Source organism: Tetrao urogallus (assembly GCF_951394365.1).
Source record: "Tetrao urogallus genome assembly, chromosome: 1".
Taxonomy (NCBI): domain Eukaryota; kingdom Metazoa; phylum Chordata; class Aves; order Galliformes; family Phasianidae; genus Tetrao; species Tetrao urogallus.
Genome location: NC_136813.1, coordinates 138034362 through 138050177, shown reverse-complemented (window position 1 = coordinate 138050177; position 15816 = coordinate 138034362). Strand labels below are relative to the sequence as shown.

Sequence of the window (15816 nt, the reverse complement as noted above, 5' to 3'; positions counted from 1 at the left end):
ATATTAAAAGTTATTTAGCTGATTTTCTTCTATAAATTAGTAAGAAAAATAATTCTATTGAAACCAGAGGAGAAATAGACTACGCCACAAAAATGGGAACTACTTCATTGCTTTAAAGGAAAAAAATCCCAAATTATTTTGCTGCTCCTTCTCCCTTTAAAAAGTCCCATAATTTTCATTAAGGCAATAAGGGCAAAAGAGGAAAGAAAAATCTGGAGAGCTGGAGCATTACATATTATTAACTCACATAACATGGAATAGAATTTTTCAGATAAGTGGAAACTCACATTCCTGAATGGTGCAGCTCTGCCATTTATCTTGATTAAATTTGGGATAGGAAGAAATCTTTTAAATTCCATATGGAAGTTCTGATGCTAAACTAATTCTTGACCCAACCAGTTCTAAAGAGCTTTGAGATACTTGTGACTGAATTGAATATTGTGACTGAATTGAATAGTCAAAGACAGAAAGCAAACCAAAGAAATTCACTGCCTATCAGGAAAGAAAAGCTTCAAACTGATTCTTCACTTGTCTCCTTACATTAATACAAGCAGAGGGAGATCCTAAAAGGAGACAGGCAGGCCACTGAGAATTGAGACAAACTAAACTATTTTCAATGCACTCATTTGCTTGTGTCTACCATGACATTTTTGCAGAGAGAAAGATGTTTAAAACCTACATGCATGTTTATTCTTGCTTGGAGAAATTAAGTTGCCCCATGACAGATTTTATTTTTGTCAAAGTAATCCTATAAGATTTTTGTTGGCAGTGATCTTTTTTACTGAATGGAACAAGCATTTGCAGAGTGCTCAAATGGGCAGGTGGAAGCATATTACTTAACTTGGGAGGTGCTCCATAATCACCACTATGATTATCATGAGGATCACAGTAAGTGATCATAACCTGCATTTTCCATCTAGTCCTCTGTGCCAGGAGGTGCTCGTGCAGCTACACGGCGATCTGGATCAAGAGCACATGACTCTTCAAGGTGGTGAAGTAGAGATGAGCACTCTTTAGTAGCAGCATCCACTAAAACTGTGGAACCTTACACTCAGACCCTGCTTGAACCAGGCCTGGACACCACACTCCTAACAGAAGTAACAATAATGGCTGCCCTGCTCATTTATTTCTACCCTACACCAACCCCTCTTGAGCAACCACCGAGATTCATGTTGACATGGGTGGACTGGGGAATACAACATGGATTCATTTGGGGGTCTGGGGAGAGAAGTTAGTTTCCAGTGTACCAGCCCTCACTCTCCACAGATTCCTGGTGCAGTGTGCCTCTTCAAGGAATACTAGCCTACGTTTTATGCATGTAAGGCAAAGCATTCTTGTGCTTCTTCACAAATTGTATACTGCATCCATAGGAAAGCCACCTCAAGCCATTCAGCAAAATGGATTTAAGACATACATTGTATTATTTCCAACTCAACTCTCAATTTCCTGGGAGTAATTCGAGACTACCGAAGCATTCAGAGACAATAGGAGGAGACGGGTCTGCTCTGACCCAGTTTCAGCTCGTTTGTATCTCTACTGCAACAAACAGTTTTCAGAGCCAATTTCATTAAGCCACTGGACAATCAGCTGCAAATACAAAGCTGTAGTTTTGGTTGTAGATGCAAAGTGTTTTGCTAAAGGAAGAGCGAAATTAACAGTTCCCTTCATTCAATACTGATCAGTCCTACTCAAATGCATACAAATTTTTGACACGAAGCTCCATGTAATAAATAGAAGACCTGCAAGCAACTGGTTGCTAGTTTTGCCTAAAATGACATAGTCATTACAGAATAAATTAATTAAGCTTGCATAAGGCAGTTTTTCCTCAATTGTATAGAAGTCTTTATTGAAATATTAACTACTGAGATTTTAGAACAGAAAATACTAAGTGTGACTTACAGTTTTGTGTTGGTTTTTGCTTTGGTGTTTGTTTTCCCCCCTCCTCCCCCCCCCCAAGCATGCAGAATAGTTAATATTAAGGTATTTTAGAGACTGAAAACAGTGCCAGATAGAAGATTTACTGTATAACCACACAAAACATTTGGGCATTTCAGTTACAACCCACAGATTTCTTATCCTCTCCTTGTGTGGATGCACACCATTCATATTTGCAAGGTTTTTCATTAGAAATGCACAGGGTTGAGGTGAAACTGGATATACATACACAGGTTAGATTCTGCTGTTAAAAACAAGCACTTAAAACTTGAGAGACGGTATCATTTGCAATAACGTCTGAATCAATTTTAAAGGTAATTGCTGCTTTCCTCTTGTTTCTCATTAAGCCAATCCTGGTGCTGCAAAATTGGCAACTTCTTCAAACCAGTTTGTTCCAGAAAAAGCTGCTCCTATCTAGTTGTGACAGCCTGCTGCTGCTAGTGGAGGGAGGTAGGTTAAACCAACAAGCAAACAGTCCTCAAGGGAAAACCAGCACCTACTGCCAAAACAGAAACATTCCAAGCAACCACAAATCTAGCAGGCGAGTTTATCAAAATCCAAATGCTCTATATGCCACCTTCTAAAATGTAAATAAGTGAAAAACAGATGAAGAATACTATCTGTAATCCCCCCTCTGAAAGTGTTACAGGCCAGTTTTTATGCTGCAGTGCATTGACTTTCTTGGAAAGCACTGCAGAGCTGAATTAAAATATTTCAGCTGCTCTGTGAAATGGCTCATTGTTTTTGCCGTACATGCCCAAGCTTCGAACATTTCAGATATCACATACTGGACTTCATCTCATTGTAGAAGTGGACGTCAGCCTTCACAATTTTAAAATACCTTAGCAAATTCTGCATGGAGAGTTCACATTCACATCCAACGCTGTCCAACGCATTTTCTTCAACATTGTAATTATAAGAAGCATCATAATGGTAACAAAGGGAAATACTGCTATTGCAGGATAGGCAGTATTTAAGTACTAGATTATTAACAAAAAACACCTCACTGCCTTGCAATGAACATGCTTAAATGATGCAGAAGCTTCCAGCAATTATGCCAATTTTCATTGCTGGCTGTGGTGAGCATTTCTTTCATCAAAATTAAAATACATTCCTTCCAGTTCTGAAATTGTCAAGTATTTCCAACTTGAATTCATTACGTATCTCCTAAATCTAAGTACACAAGATGAAGCTATAAGCGAGGATTTTTAATATTCAGAGACATTCTCCTATCATTCTCTCCGAGCAGCGCAGCAGCTTGACAGTAACATGTTGAAAGAGGCTTCAATGCAGTCCAGATAGATACATTCTACTGAAATACCTTTACTATCCAAAAAAGAAAAAAACATTGGAATAAGAAAAATCGTTTTGCCAGAAAATGCAAATGCCAGAAAAGAAGATGTATCTCTCACTGCAGTTGTGAGCGTGACACTGCTAGTAGTCATTCGCTTTTACAGAGAAATTTCATACAGTCTGATCTTATCTTTTAGATTTTTCATCTACTACTGGTTGACAGTTCAGTAGATGCACAACAATGCCTCTATTATCAGAGAGAATACTTAGAAAGGAGGAGGCACAAACAGATGATCATTTGGGCAGTTGAAACCAGTCACACAAAGCCCTTTTGGAAGATGCTGAAGAAATTGGCTCTTTTAACCCTTTGTTGAAAAGATAAAGCTTTTACTTCATTACAGGACATAACTTATTCCATTCAGCTCCCCCATTTAGTCCCAACATTGATTTACTGTTTTAGAAAATACCATAATATTCTCATAAACACTAAGCAGATATGTTTTTTAAAAAGTAAGCCTAAAAAGAACTTTGAAGAATCTGAATCAAATTAAGGGAACCAAGCTGGAAGCTATAATGAGGACAATATATAAGTCTTCAGTCAGAGTACTTGTGAGAAATGTCATCAAAAGCAAAAACACTAATACAATTAGGGATCTTCAGCAAGTTTATCTTACTTTCTCTTGAATGCTCAGATGAAACCATGCACTTCTTTCTTTCACAGCTTTCCTCCCATTCTCAACAGGATAGGATCACCATCAAATAACAGGAAGCTGCTGATCAAGACCTGAGAGACCAGCCTCCCCGGCCCTCGCTTTCTGAGCCAGTAGCCTACGGCAAGCAATTCAGGTGCCTGAACAGATGTAACCTGATCGAGGAGGAAGGATATCCTGCCTGGCTTCCAGATACTCTTCCAAAAGGAAACCAGCCTCCTGTGGATTGTGCAGTACATCTGCTGGCCCTGGTTTGAATATTACAGAGATTCTAGAAATTCACAAGTGGCAGAAGTGATTCTAGTTTGGACAGCTGGACCTCACCCTGTCTGCTCTATTTCACACTGCTTTGCTATTACAGCTTCTGCAGCCCATTTCAAATCACCAGTACAAAAGGCTGCCACGAGGCATACAGAAGATAGCTCCGAACAAACTGCAGTCTGCAGCTCCAAAAGAAAACACAATTCAAATAACTTTAATTTCAAAACACAGAGCTATCAACTTCATTGCAGTGCTTGCTGCATCCAGTAGTATTCTGCTAAACTGAAAGCTGTTGCAAAGTTCTGCTCAGTTCAAAAACTCCTCAACACCTCTCCGTTGTGTTTCCTTCCTTATCACTGAAGCACAAAGCCCAGGAAGCAGATTCCTAACAGAGAAAAAGAGGGATTTAATATGTACTTACCAATAAATCCTGAGTATTTACAAAGGCACACTTCCAGCCTGCACTAGAATTAATGCTATTATGTAACAAGCACTGCCATTATTAACCTGGTAATCTTTTAAGGATTTCTAAATTAATTTAAAACAAAAAACTTGCTGTTGACAGAGGCAATGGAAAACACAAACAGTATCTGATGAAAATTCCCACTGACAATTTTAGTTAATAAGAGGAAAAAAGAAGGTACTTGCTACTTCCTGTTGTTACCATCAGGGAGGTATTAGAGCTCAGCAGGAAGTCAGTATTGGAATAAAAAAGTAAACATTCAAGCCACTTATTTGAGCAAAATGACTATAATTCCTAATTTCTGTCTATTGTGACTACTTCCCATATTCAAAAGCTTTTTCATATTAAAGCTTGAATGTCACAAGCAGGATTTTTGCATCTATGACAAAATAACTCTTAATAGCAGCACAGAAATAATACCAATTTACTATACCAGATTAAGTCCATAAAGTTTAGCTTTGCACTTGAAAGAGGTATAACATTTCTTCGGAGTGTTGCCAACATTTTAATACCTTGGGTGAGATTCACCCATCTGTGTGTCAGTTTACATGAAGAGCCCTTTGTAGTCAGTGTAGACCTAAGTAATGCACGTAGTTAGGTCATGACTTGTCTCATCCTAAAAGCAGGTATCTACATACGGCCAAGTGAATTGTATCTTAGAAATGCTCTACTTCTTTCAAATAATCACAAAATTACAGTATCATAGGGGTTGGAAGTGACCTCTGGAGATCATCTAATCCAACTCTCTGTTAAAGCAGGCTCAAAGCATACTGATACAGCCATCCACTATGGAGCACCCAGATGAATAGCAGGAATCCCTCCAACAGGAACTACAGAGGAAAATACTATGCATATTTACTAAGCATTGCTTATCCAGGTGCAGATGTACAGGGGAAAAAAAAGTCAACCCAATCTAAGCTAACTTCTTTGTGTTCAGTGTCCCATGGCACTGCTTCAAGGCTTCAGAAAACAAGATGACCACCTTTTCCCATACCCTCATCACTTCAAAATGATGAAGCTAAAAACAACGTGTATACATTGAAAGCCTCATGCAGACTATGCAGTCTCCAAGAACCAGCATTATGACGCACCAATGCTCCTGCTACTTGGATAGTGCATTAATATGAAAGTTATTGAAAGAACTAATAAAAGTGATCCCTTCCGAGTCAGAGGCACTCTTGACTGATCAAGGAAGAACAACAGTGACTTCAGAGCCCATGGTACTACTTGTGGTCTTGTTTCATACCTCCCGATATCCTCTCTTGGTGCAATCTGCCATGCAGAACTGAAGCATGAACTAAACTCTGTGCTGACAGATGTTAACATCTATTGCCATTACAGAAATCTAGCCTTCATATTGTTCTCTCTGTACAAAGAACAAAGCTTAGGGAAATGAATCTCCTACCGTAAGTGGCCTTCACAAACATCACTTACCTATTCTTTAGTCTGATCTACTTCCACCCTCTAATGCAGTGTTGCCTGGTAGGAATGATCACCTATTAGTTTAAACAATAAAGTTCTGGAAATAAGAGTTTTGCCTCCAAAACCAGTTTGGGAATGAATGACGAGTATGTATATACATTACTATTCCTGTTTTTAACAATCACAAGAGTTCCACCACAGTTTTGTGATCCTTAACCTACCTGACAAGAATAATGACAAATGAACAAAATACTCTACAAAGTAGAACAGCTATTCTGTTAAAGATCTGAAGTCAGATATCATACAAATGATAGCACCTATACTGTATTCTCAGTAATTTAAATCAGTAGAAAGGCAGACAAATAAAAGCCTTATTAAATCCGGTCTCATCTGAATGGAACTGGGGGCAAGGAAAAAAAAAAAAGCCACAAGAAATACCAACAAATTGGAACACAGTACAATCCTAAGGGTTGCTAAATTAGCTTTAAAAGGATTTTGGATTACCATTTAAAAAAAAAAAAAAAAAAAAAAAAAAAACAAAAAAAAACTTCCAAGACTACTCAGAGTACACAGATCTCTTGTACAAAAGGTGGAATGGAAGGAATAGGACAGTCAGTCAGTTCAAGCCATTTGGAATGCCCATAAAGTCTTCCCCATGTTGCCAAAAGAGCTGCTAGAATAATTATTTCTGGAATTTCACATATGTAGATTTTTGATTTATTTATTTATTTATTTATTTTTTTGAGATAACACTCGGGTAAGTTTTAAAGCTAATCCATTTTTTACTTCTTGCATAGAGAAGGGACTTAGGAAAAGTTAAATAGAGAACTTCTCAAAAGAGAAAAAGTTTCTTTAACACTTGATTGAACTATTCAGTTCAAGCAGGGTGTTGGTTCAGAGAACAGCTTTCTAGCCAATGGGTTATAACCCTCATGGTCCCACTGATGGAAACAGAAAAGTAGTTAAGGCCAAGCACTGGGCAGCTGGTATGGCCAACAGTTCACAGGCATGAGTGAGAACAACAGCTACTAATACACGTTGAAAGACCCCCTGAAGTAAGGAATTAAACTACTGAGGGCTAAAATTCAATTGCTTAAGCAAGCAAAGGTGTTCCTGGAACCAGGATTATGAACACACCAAAGCACTGTATCTGCCCTTGAAATGTGTTCCTGGAAGCCTGGAGGTAGCACATTACCAAGGTCTTGCTGTTAGATACTACATATCGTGACAAAGCTGTATGCTCTTTTGGCAGAGCTTGTCTGCTAAACAGGCCGTCTTTATCTCAGCTGACCCACTGTCCACTATAAAGATGATTCAAAGCCCAGTATAGATAGATTTGCATACATATACACATATTTCAAATCACACTATTGCTGTATAGGCTGATCTTGCACCCTATTCATTTCCAGGATTGGGCCTGTCAGCACTGGTCTGTTTGACAGAAGCACTGTACCTTATCTTTAAAATCAGAACCTTACTCCCAATTTATAATCCCAATTTTCCTCTGCCAGCAGTTCTACAGCTTACTGCTTTTCCTTCTTCCACCCTACTCAGTCCCCAGCTGACAGCAGTCCCTAACGAGCATCAGTGTCGCAAGTATTGGTACTGCAATTTAGCAGCAGTGTCACCTGATCTTCCATTGGGTTGGCTCACAGCATCGCTTCAACATCAACCCTGCATATCCTTAGCCACAGTGGCTCACTAATAGATGTCCAGAAGTGAATGAGGAGGATAAAATGAACTTTTAAGTTTATTATGTGCTTTCTGAACTAAAAGTAGGTATTCTAGAAAATACAGATGTTTTTTCCAAGCAAATATTTAAAAACAGTCCTGATTCTTATTGTGTACAGTACAGAGGTGTGTTTCAGCTCACTGGGAAAAACATCCAGCCACATCTCAAATTAAGTAAGCCTTTAATTTCAAATAGTATTTCAGCTACAGTTGAATTTTATTTAAATAGTACTAGATTCACCTAAGAGACCAGGCAGAAAGTGGAATGCACCATTAAAAAGGAGAAGTAGTGAAGTGCCACTCACTCACTATCAGAAGTGGGAATCTTCCTACAATCATCAAGCAAATGGCTCAGCTCTCCTGTCCGTGCACTCCTGCTTAAGGAGAGTTCAGCTCTGGAGTTGCAGAGTTCTGTTTTTGAAATGAAGATGTGCCTGTGATCGAAGTCCAGAGAAACAAGGGCCCCAGAATCCAGGAGTGCAGTTCCAACTGCTGAACTCTGCTCGCTGTCTGGCTTTTTCCACAGCTCCCTGAGAAACAACGTCACCCCCAAACTAACAAAAACTACACAGTTGGTCTGTCATCAATCCTCTATCACGTTAACAATGAATGTGTGGCAGCATACAGTCTCGCCACATAAAATCTTCAAATAACTGTTTATATAAATCCCTATTCTCCATTACTTTACACAATTATTTCCTGCTTTGTTGAGAAACATTTGTTTTATACTCTTTCTATCCTTTAGAAAAAGGAGTTTAAGTAGAAATTCAGTCAGCTCAGCTGTAACAGTGAGGTTCAAAGGGTACAACATGTAATGGGATATTAGTGGGAAGGTTCAACCTCTACTGCCATCCCATCGGCATCAGCCTCTGGTGTCCCAGGCCAGCGTCGTAAAATAGGAGGCGTTACTTTCAGAGCAGTCTTTGTATTTTAAGCAGTAAATGGCTCCACAGCTAACTAATTGTTGAGGTAAATTTCAACAGCGTCATTGGGACATTTTTATGACCTTTAAATTAGCCAAAGAGACACACACACACGCATACACACAAAAGCACATTTAAGCTGTTACAGCAGATGAAATTTAAGTAAGAGGCAATAAATCCATTAAGAAATTTTAATAGGCAAATGTTCAGCTTTAAGTACTATGGGAAACATCAGTAGGAAACTACTCAAGGGAGTAACAGCAAGTATTTTCACTCCAGATCACGAAAAGCTGGCAGAAATCACACTGCCATTTGCTTTTCCTGAACTAACAGTGGATGTAACAACTCCCTGCTCCCCTAGTTCATCCAAATCCACAGACAGCAGTTCCTTCCACACCACTGGAGCAGATTTGGTTCACCACTACACTGCAGGAAGGAAAGCTGGTAATCAGAACTTACACAGAGGAACTGCCTTTTAACGTAACTGTGATCTCAGAAGCAACACAATCTTTGGCTTGTTCCCTCCTTCCCTGCACATTATTCTGTATTTTCACAGGGAATTCCAGCTGCATTGTCAAACCCACTTCATTCAACAGTGCTGATAACCAAAGCCTAAGCAGCTACTAGAACTCTACATTTTGACTTCTTTTTCCATTAATTACACAGTAACCAAATCTTTGTTAACATTAAGAAATGATGGTATTATTCATAATTCGGCTGGATCGTAGGTTCAGCACATACACTACAGGGCCCAAATTAAAAATACAGTCACATTGAAACTTACTTTGAAATTCAATTGGTCTTGGTTTTCCCCTGCCTCATTTTTAGATTAGGCATAACAGGGAAAGTACCGGCCTCACAAGTTTACTAGAGATGGGAAATTCCATTCAATAGCATGGAAATTCCTTATAGAGCATTTTAATACAAGCTTGACACCACTGGCTTTCCCTGCACAGAAGAATGTCTTCTTTGACAATACTACATTCAGAAGAGTTTCCATGAAATTTCTTCCTTACATGTAACAAGCTGGTTAAAGTGGAGTGAACAAGGCCGTTCTATGGCATAGATGCAAGTCAGCAGGCCAATTCAAAAACCCACTGCACAACCTGCCAGCTCTTCAGTATGCTTCTGTAAAGAATAAACTGAACTGAATTAGGTTTGTCCCTGAGGATTTAAACCTTTTTTAAAAAAAGTGTCTCAAATTGGACTATTCAGAACTTGGTACAGTAACTTCTAGACAACTTCCAACTCCACTGGAGTGGCTACACGACTACAGAGGTTTTGATGCTCCTCTGATGTATCTGGTGGCTTCAGTGCTCCTGTCACCCATTGGATAGTTAAGGAAAAAAAGCAAGAGTATAAATGCACATCTATAAAACATGTTCTTTTCAAAAAGACTTACTCCTAAATCTCCTTAATTTTGTTATGAGTTAAAGAATTTATTTCCTGATGGTGCCACAATGGAAGTAACACTTGTAAAAGAATGCATAGAGGCAACCACATATGTGTATGTCTGTGGGAGTATGTGTATATATAAATAAAATATGTATTCTCTGTAGCACTGAAGATGGAGAGAATTCACTTTAATCAAGCAGCAATATGTGAGATGAAATGGAAATAAACATATGTAGCAGGCAGATCAAGACGTCTTAAGTCTTCCTAGACTATCAAGAGCTGGAAGAACAATAGAGCTTCACCGTAAGAAAGCTCAAATGAAGCTATTATGTCCTTCAAACTCACTAATAAGGATCCTAACTATCAAACCTAAAAAGGGAAAGATCACGTTACATACAGAAAATTAAGAAAATATAAGATATTTCAAAAGCTATGTCTTCATTATAAAATGAAGTGATGGCATCTCAAAGTCCAGATGACAGCAGATGCCAAGATCAGCTGAGAGTCTGAGGGTTTAAATCTATCCAGAGAAAGACTGAGCATGGCACATATCAGAACATGGGATGCCATCTGCATACATGATGGGATATCAAGGGTTAGGTCTTCATTCCACACCTTGCAACTTGTATCGGTAACCAAGTATCTCTAGGCATTAATCAGCTAAAAAACAAAACATGAACAACACTGAAATCCTTGTTTACTACCTGAAGTATTTATTCCTTAATTAAGAGCAAGTATTGAATGTATTTGAGTTGTTAGTCTGGACACTCCTCAAGAATTTATATCCTAGGAGTGCCCAAGCATTACATGCTTTAACAGCTTCATATAGATTAGTTTGCTAGTTGGTTTGTCTACAGATAAGGCAAAGAAGAAACACTCCCCTCTATTATTCTGGTTATTGACACTACGCAGATTTAATTAGTACGATTTAATACCTGCATAAAATTTCATATGCATTTCCATGCACAAGTTCTTCTACACATTAGGTCTTGATTTTATTTTTTTTTGTACAGGCTGAGCAAACAACAAGAAACAAACACCAAAACATATTTACAGCATGAAGCAAAATTAATAGGCTTAAAAAGAAATAGAATCTCAACCTAACTTTGTGGTTATTATGGACCACTGAGAGAATTTGGAAGAAAGCATCCTTGTCTCAAGGATTCTTCAGCAGGACCTGCCCAAGGCTACGATCAAGACAACAAGAGGAAGTTGTCTGGTTGAGTGACCAGAAAGAATCTGCTCTCAGTTAACATTTGCAAGTCATACTGATTTCTGCAGTTGTTTTGTAGTAAGTGACCACCATGCAGCCAGTATGCATGCTCAACAGCCTGCCAGGTGATGGTAGGCGTGTGATTGTCGCATGATCTGCAATCACCCAACAGCAGACCAACCAATGGGGGAGCACATGCCATTGCCCCAACCAGAGGTACACAAGAGCAGAACAAAGAGCACAAAAACCCAAAGAGTTCAGAGGTAGAACAGGTAGTCTCTCGCCACCCAACCCAGCCGTTAAGATCAACAAGATGTCACTGATCAACCCGAAGCCCCCAGGGGCTATCAGGACATTCCGGGACCCATGGTACTGACTCTCCCCAATTCATGATCCCTTCACTAGAATTCCTCTCTTCACTATTGCTAACTTCCCCATCTTCCCCACATTCCTTAACTCTTCAGACTTTGTAGTTATCTAGCTGGTTAACATTTGACCCTGCTTATGTCTTTATCTCCCCCTCCAGGTGTGTGTGTACATATGTGTGTGTGTATCAAATCATCTACTCCAACAACTGGAGTGAGACAAGCCCTCACACAAAAACAGTTCCACAGAAGCCCAGTGGTGTTCAGACACTCCATTATGAACACTCTACTACTTGGCCAGTCATTAAGCACCACTCAGCACAAAATTTGGGTAAATGGTGGATTCCTAATCACAGCTTCCTTGTATACACTGATTATTATTTGCACCATCAAACAATGAAGAAGGGTCATTTGAGAAACAAAAGGGAAACGTACAAGAAGTTAGCCAAGACTCTTAACAGCAGACAAGCATCACATTTGCAGACTCACTCTTGCAGCATTCCTCCTGCTTCATGTTTGTGCCCAGCAGCCTGTAGTTTGGCAGTGCAACCACAAAATACATCAACTACATCAAATAAGTTGCCAGTGGCAATTCAGAAAGCAAGCCGAGAGTTTTCCGGTGCTAACATTCCTGAAATCACGCAGTTGTCTTTGCAACACTCTATACCTCAGAAATACCAGAGACCAGAAACTCCCAAGTATTCTTTTCTATAGAAAAAAAAATATTTTATTTCCAAATGGAACACATGTGACAGTACAGAGCATATCTATGCTGCAGGTGGCCTCACCACCAGGTTACCCCTGTGGGAGGAACACCGACTTACATATACCACAGGAAACCCCTTGTGTCTCGACACCTGGCATTGCCGCTGTGCACACTGACCTGTGCGTCAAGTGTGCAACACCACAGCACTCAACTCACTCAAGATTCTCAGGTTTGAAAGATTTTTCCTCAGCACGCCCTTGTTAGCTGTTAATAACTTTGCAGGGAGTGAGCCAACAATCTCCCAGTTGTCTTTCAAGACCAGTTTTAGTAAAGCAAAAGAGCGTTTCTGCTTGGAAGTAGTACACTGAAGACAAAACGCTGATAAACAGGAGCCCACACATCCAGACTATACTCGAAAATCGGTTTGTTTTTAGCTCCCAGTTTCTCAGTTGATGTGGATATTAGCACAGCACGACGCGCCTTCCCAGAGCTGGCGCACTGAGGCATTTGTCAAATCAGAGCCTTTCCTTTGTTCAAGCCTGACTCCCTCCTGCCAGTCTTTCTCCAGGCATCTTTTTGTGCCTGGTACTACTCGGCACACGTGCATAAGCAGCCTTTCTGTTTACCTTTCAGGAGTTTTTCATAGTTTGTTATTCTGTTGCGGCTCTTACATCGGACACTGCTTCTAGCGAACAGCTTCCTTGCTGCTTATTTCTTCAGTGTAGTCACAGTATCTTATAATTTACATAACATGAGGAATTTATCGTCCAGCTTTCTAAGCTTATACTCTTCTGTTTATTACTTGAGATCACTTCTCATACACATTTCGTGCAACATATTACTGGTTGTAACAGATTTACACTGTTTTGTCCCTTCTTCTGTATTCTGAGACTCTAGGACTTCCTCCGTAACACATTATTCCTCACCATAATCAGCTTTATAAGGTGATACCATTTTTTCAGAACCTAAAATAAATTTACAGCTGCTTTATATCAGTTGGAAAAGAAAACAGCCAATACACACATAATTAGCTGGTATACATTCACTTTAAGGTAACCAAAACAGCAACAAGACCTAAGGAATGTGACAAAGACTGTGAGATCTATACAGGTTTCCTTTTCCCATTGGACAACTAACAGTAGGGTGGAAGCACATAAATAACTAGAAAGAAAGTAGGATAAAAATTTGGTATGGCTGTATACTTGAAGAATAGAGAGAAGTATACATTGCACTATTCATTCACACAGAACCAACTCACATAATCAAAGAGTAAATGGAGGTATCAGTTCACTGCTGCTACAATTCATTGTTTTAGCTGTCCTTTGTCCTCCTGTAAGCAGACGTTTGAACGGCACTCATCTTTTTATTCTTAAGATGCAGCTCACTTTATGCTCAACGACATACTTTAATTTCTGCTATATTTAAGCATAACATCTGGGAATTGAGCTATGCTGTTCATGACCTCGAAACTCCTAGGATGATTACACGCTCCCACAACCTATGTTGCAACTCCCGAGCTGGCAGCATCTCTGCCCCCATTTCTCATTTCCAAGTCCCATCTTGAAATATTCCATCATCCACCAAAGTTTGAGCTTTTCACGTTCCTCCTATGCAGGAGTTCACGGCTCTGCTCTGAGATGTACAAGCAACGGCACCTCCTGGATCCGACAAGTTTAAATACACCAGCTTTGAGTCTCACCGACTTCCCCCATTCTGGAAGTTCTGATGAGACAGCCTGACTCCTACCTAAATTAAATGTTAAAATTAAAGGCTGAATGAACATACTAACGCAGACATCCACGTCGAGGAAGAGGCTCAGCACACCCTGCTAACAAACATCCCAGGCCTGACTTTCTCAGGTAAACCCGAGCAAGGCTCCAATTGTCCCAAGCATTCAGAGGTTTTTTTTTTTTGCATACAACCGGAAATGGTTCAAGCTGTACTCCTTTGTATCAGATGTGCTAGCGGGATAGTAGAGACAGAAGCCACTGTGCCTTTAAGTACAGGTACTTAAAAGGACAATAGGCCAATACTTTCTTAATAACAGCAGTCTGGAGTTCCTGCTGCCTTCTGCAGGTAGAATTTTATACTTGAGCTCACAGTGCATATCCCAAAAAGCACAGCCACATCTATCCTATTAACTGCTATCATGAAAACCGAGCTTCTTTCTGCCTCCCCCTCTGCACGCAGCATTCTCCAGGACCTTTCCCGCTCTGATCAGAGGACGCTTGCGGGTACCCTTCCCTAGGATACAGCCGCAGGTCGGAGCGCTCCTCAACCATTTCAAATGCACTCGTAACACGAGCTCCCACAACGGGAGAGGAGCTCCCCAAAACTTATTCACTGTCCACTGAGACACGAACCAAGTTTCCCACGGCCGGGGGGAGCCGCCCGCGGCGCGGTGCGGACAGGTGCCACCCCGCCGCCCGGCGGAGCGCGGCGCAACGAGGTTGACATCCGCAGGACTTCCCCGGGTCGAGGTGGGAAATTCGAACGAAAGAAAAGGAACGCCGCCCCAGCCCCCTCCCCCCTCCTTCCCCGCCCACCATGCTCCCCTCGCAACACTCCGTCGCCTATCGCGACACGCGCGTCCCCAGCGGCCTTACCTGGCGTGCAGTGCAGGGGCGAGGGGCCGGGCGAGGAAGGGGGAGGCGGCGGCTCCTTGGTTGGGGCGGCGGGAGGCAGCATGAGGTAGCGGTCGGGCTGCGGCAGGCAGCGCTGGCACACGGAGTGGAGGCAGGGCAGCAGCTTGGGCTGCCGGCTCTGGATGGGCTGCCCGCACACGCCGCAAGTGTCCAACAGGTTGAGCGGGGCCGCCTCCCCGCCCCGCTCCGCCGGGCCCTGGCGGCTCTCGGCCTCGTTCTCCCCGCTCAGCGTCGCCGCCCCCGTCCGATCTACCGGGCACGGCCCCCCCCCGGCCGCCGCCGCCGCCGCCGCCGCCGTCGCCGTCGCCGCTACCGTAGCCGTCGCTTCTTCCATTGTCCCGAGCCGGTCGCCGGAGCGCCGAAGAGATGCGGGGCAGCCCCGCTGTCCGCCGCCGTTCGCCCGCCTTCCCGCGCCGACACCCCACCCGCGCGCGGCCCGCGCTGTTTGTGTGCCTGCCCCGCGAGGAGGCTGCCCCGCCGCGCCACACGGCCAACGGCCGCCCGCGCCCCGCCCCGCTCCTCTCCCCCTCCGCGACAAGCCCCTCCCTAGGCCACGCCCGCCGGCTACGTGCGGCTCGAGCTTTCCCGGCCCGCCCTCGCAAGAACCAGCCCCCACCCTCACGCAGGCCCCGCCCCCACAGCGCCCCCGCGCCACATAAGCCACGCCCCCATAAGCCCCGCCTGCTGTAGGCCCGCCCCCGATGGCTCTCATCCGCTTTGCCCTGGGGCTCGGCTCTGTGCGCGGTCCTCGCCG

The 15816-nt window shown here is 42.2% G+C and overlaps 1 protein-coding gene across 1 annotated transcript in view; it reads right to left on the bottom strand.

Annotated features, from left to right (window-relative positions):
• The window catches only part of TRIM24 (tripartite motif containing 24), a gene marked incomplete at both ends in the record, with an annotated part of 55950 nt that extends 40554 nt beyond the window's left edge, over nt 1-15396 (bottom strand). The window contains one exon of the mRNA XM_079541819.1: nt 15024-15396. Coding sequence (XP_079397945.1) covers nt 15024-15396 — 373 coding nt within the window. The remainder of the gene's footprint in view (nt 1-15023) is intronic.
• Between the last annotated feature and the right edge of the window lie 420 nt (nt 15397-15816).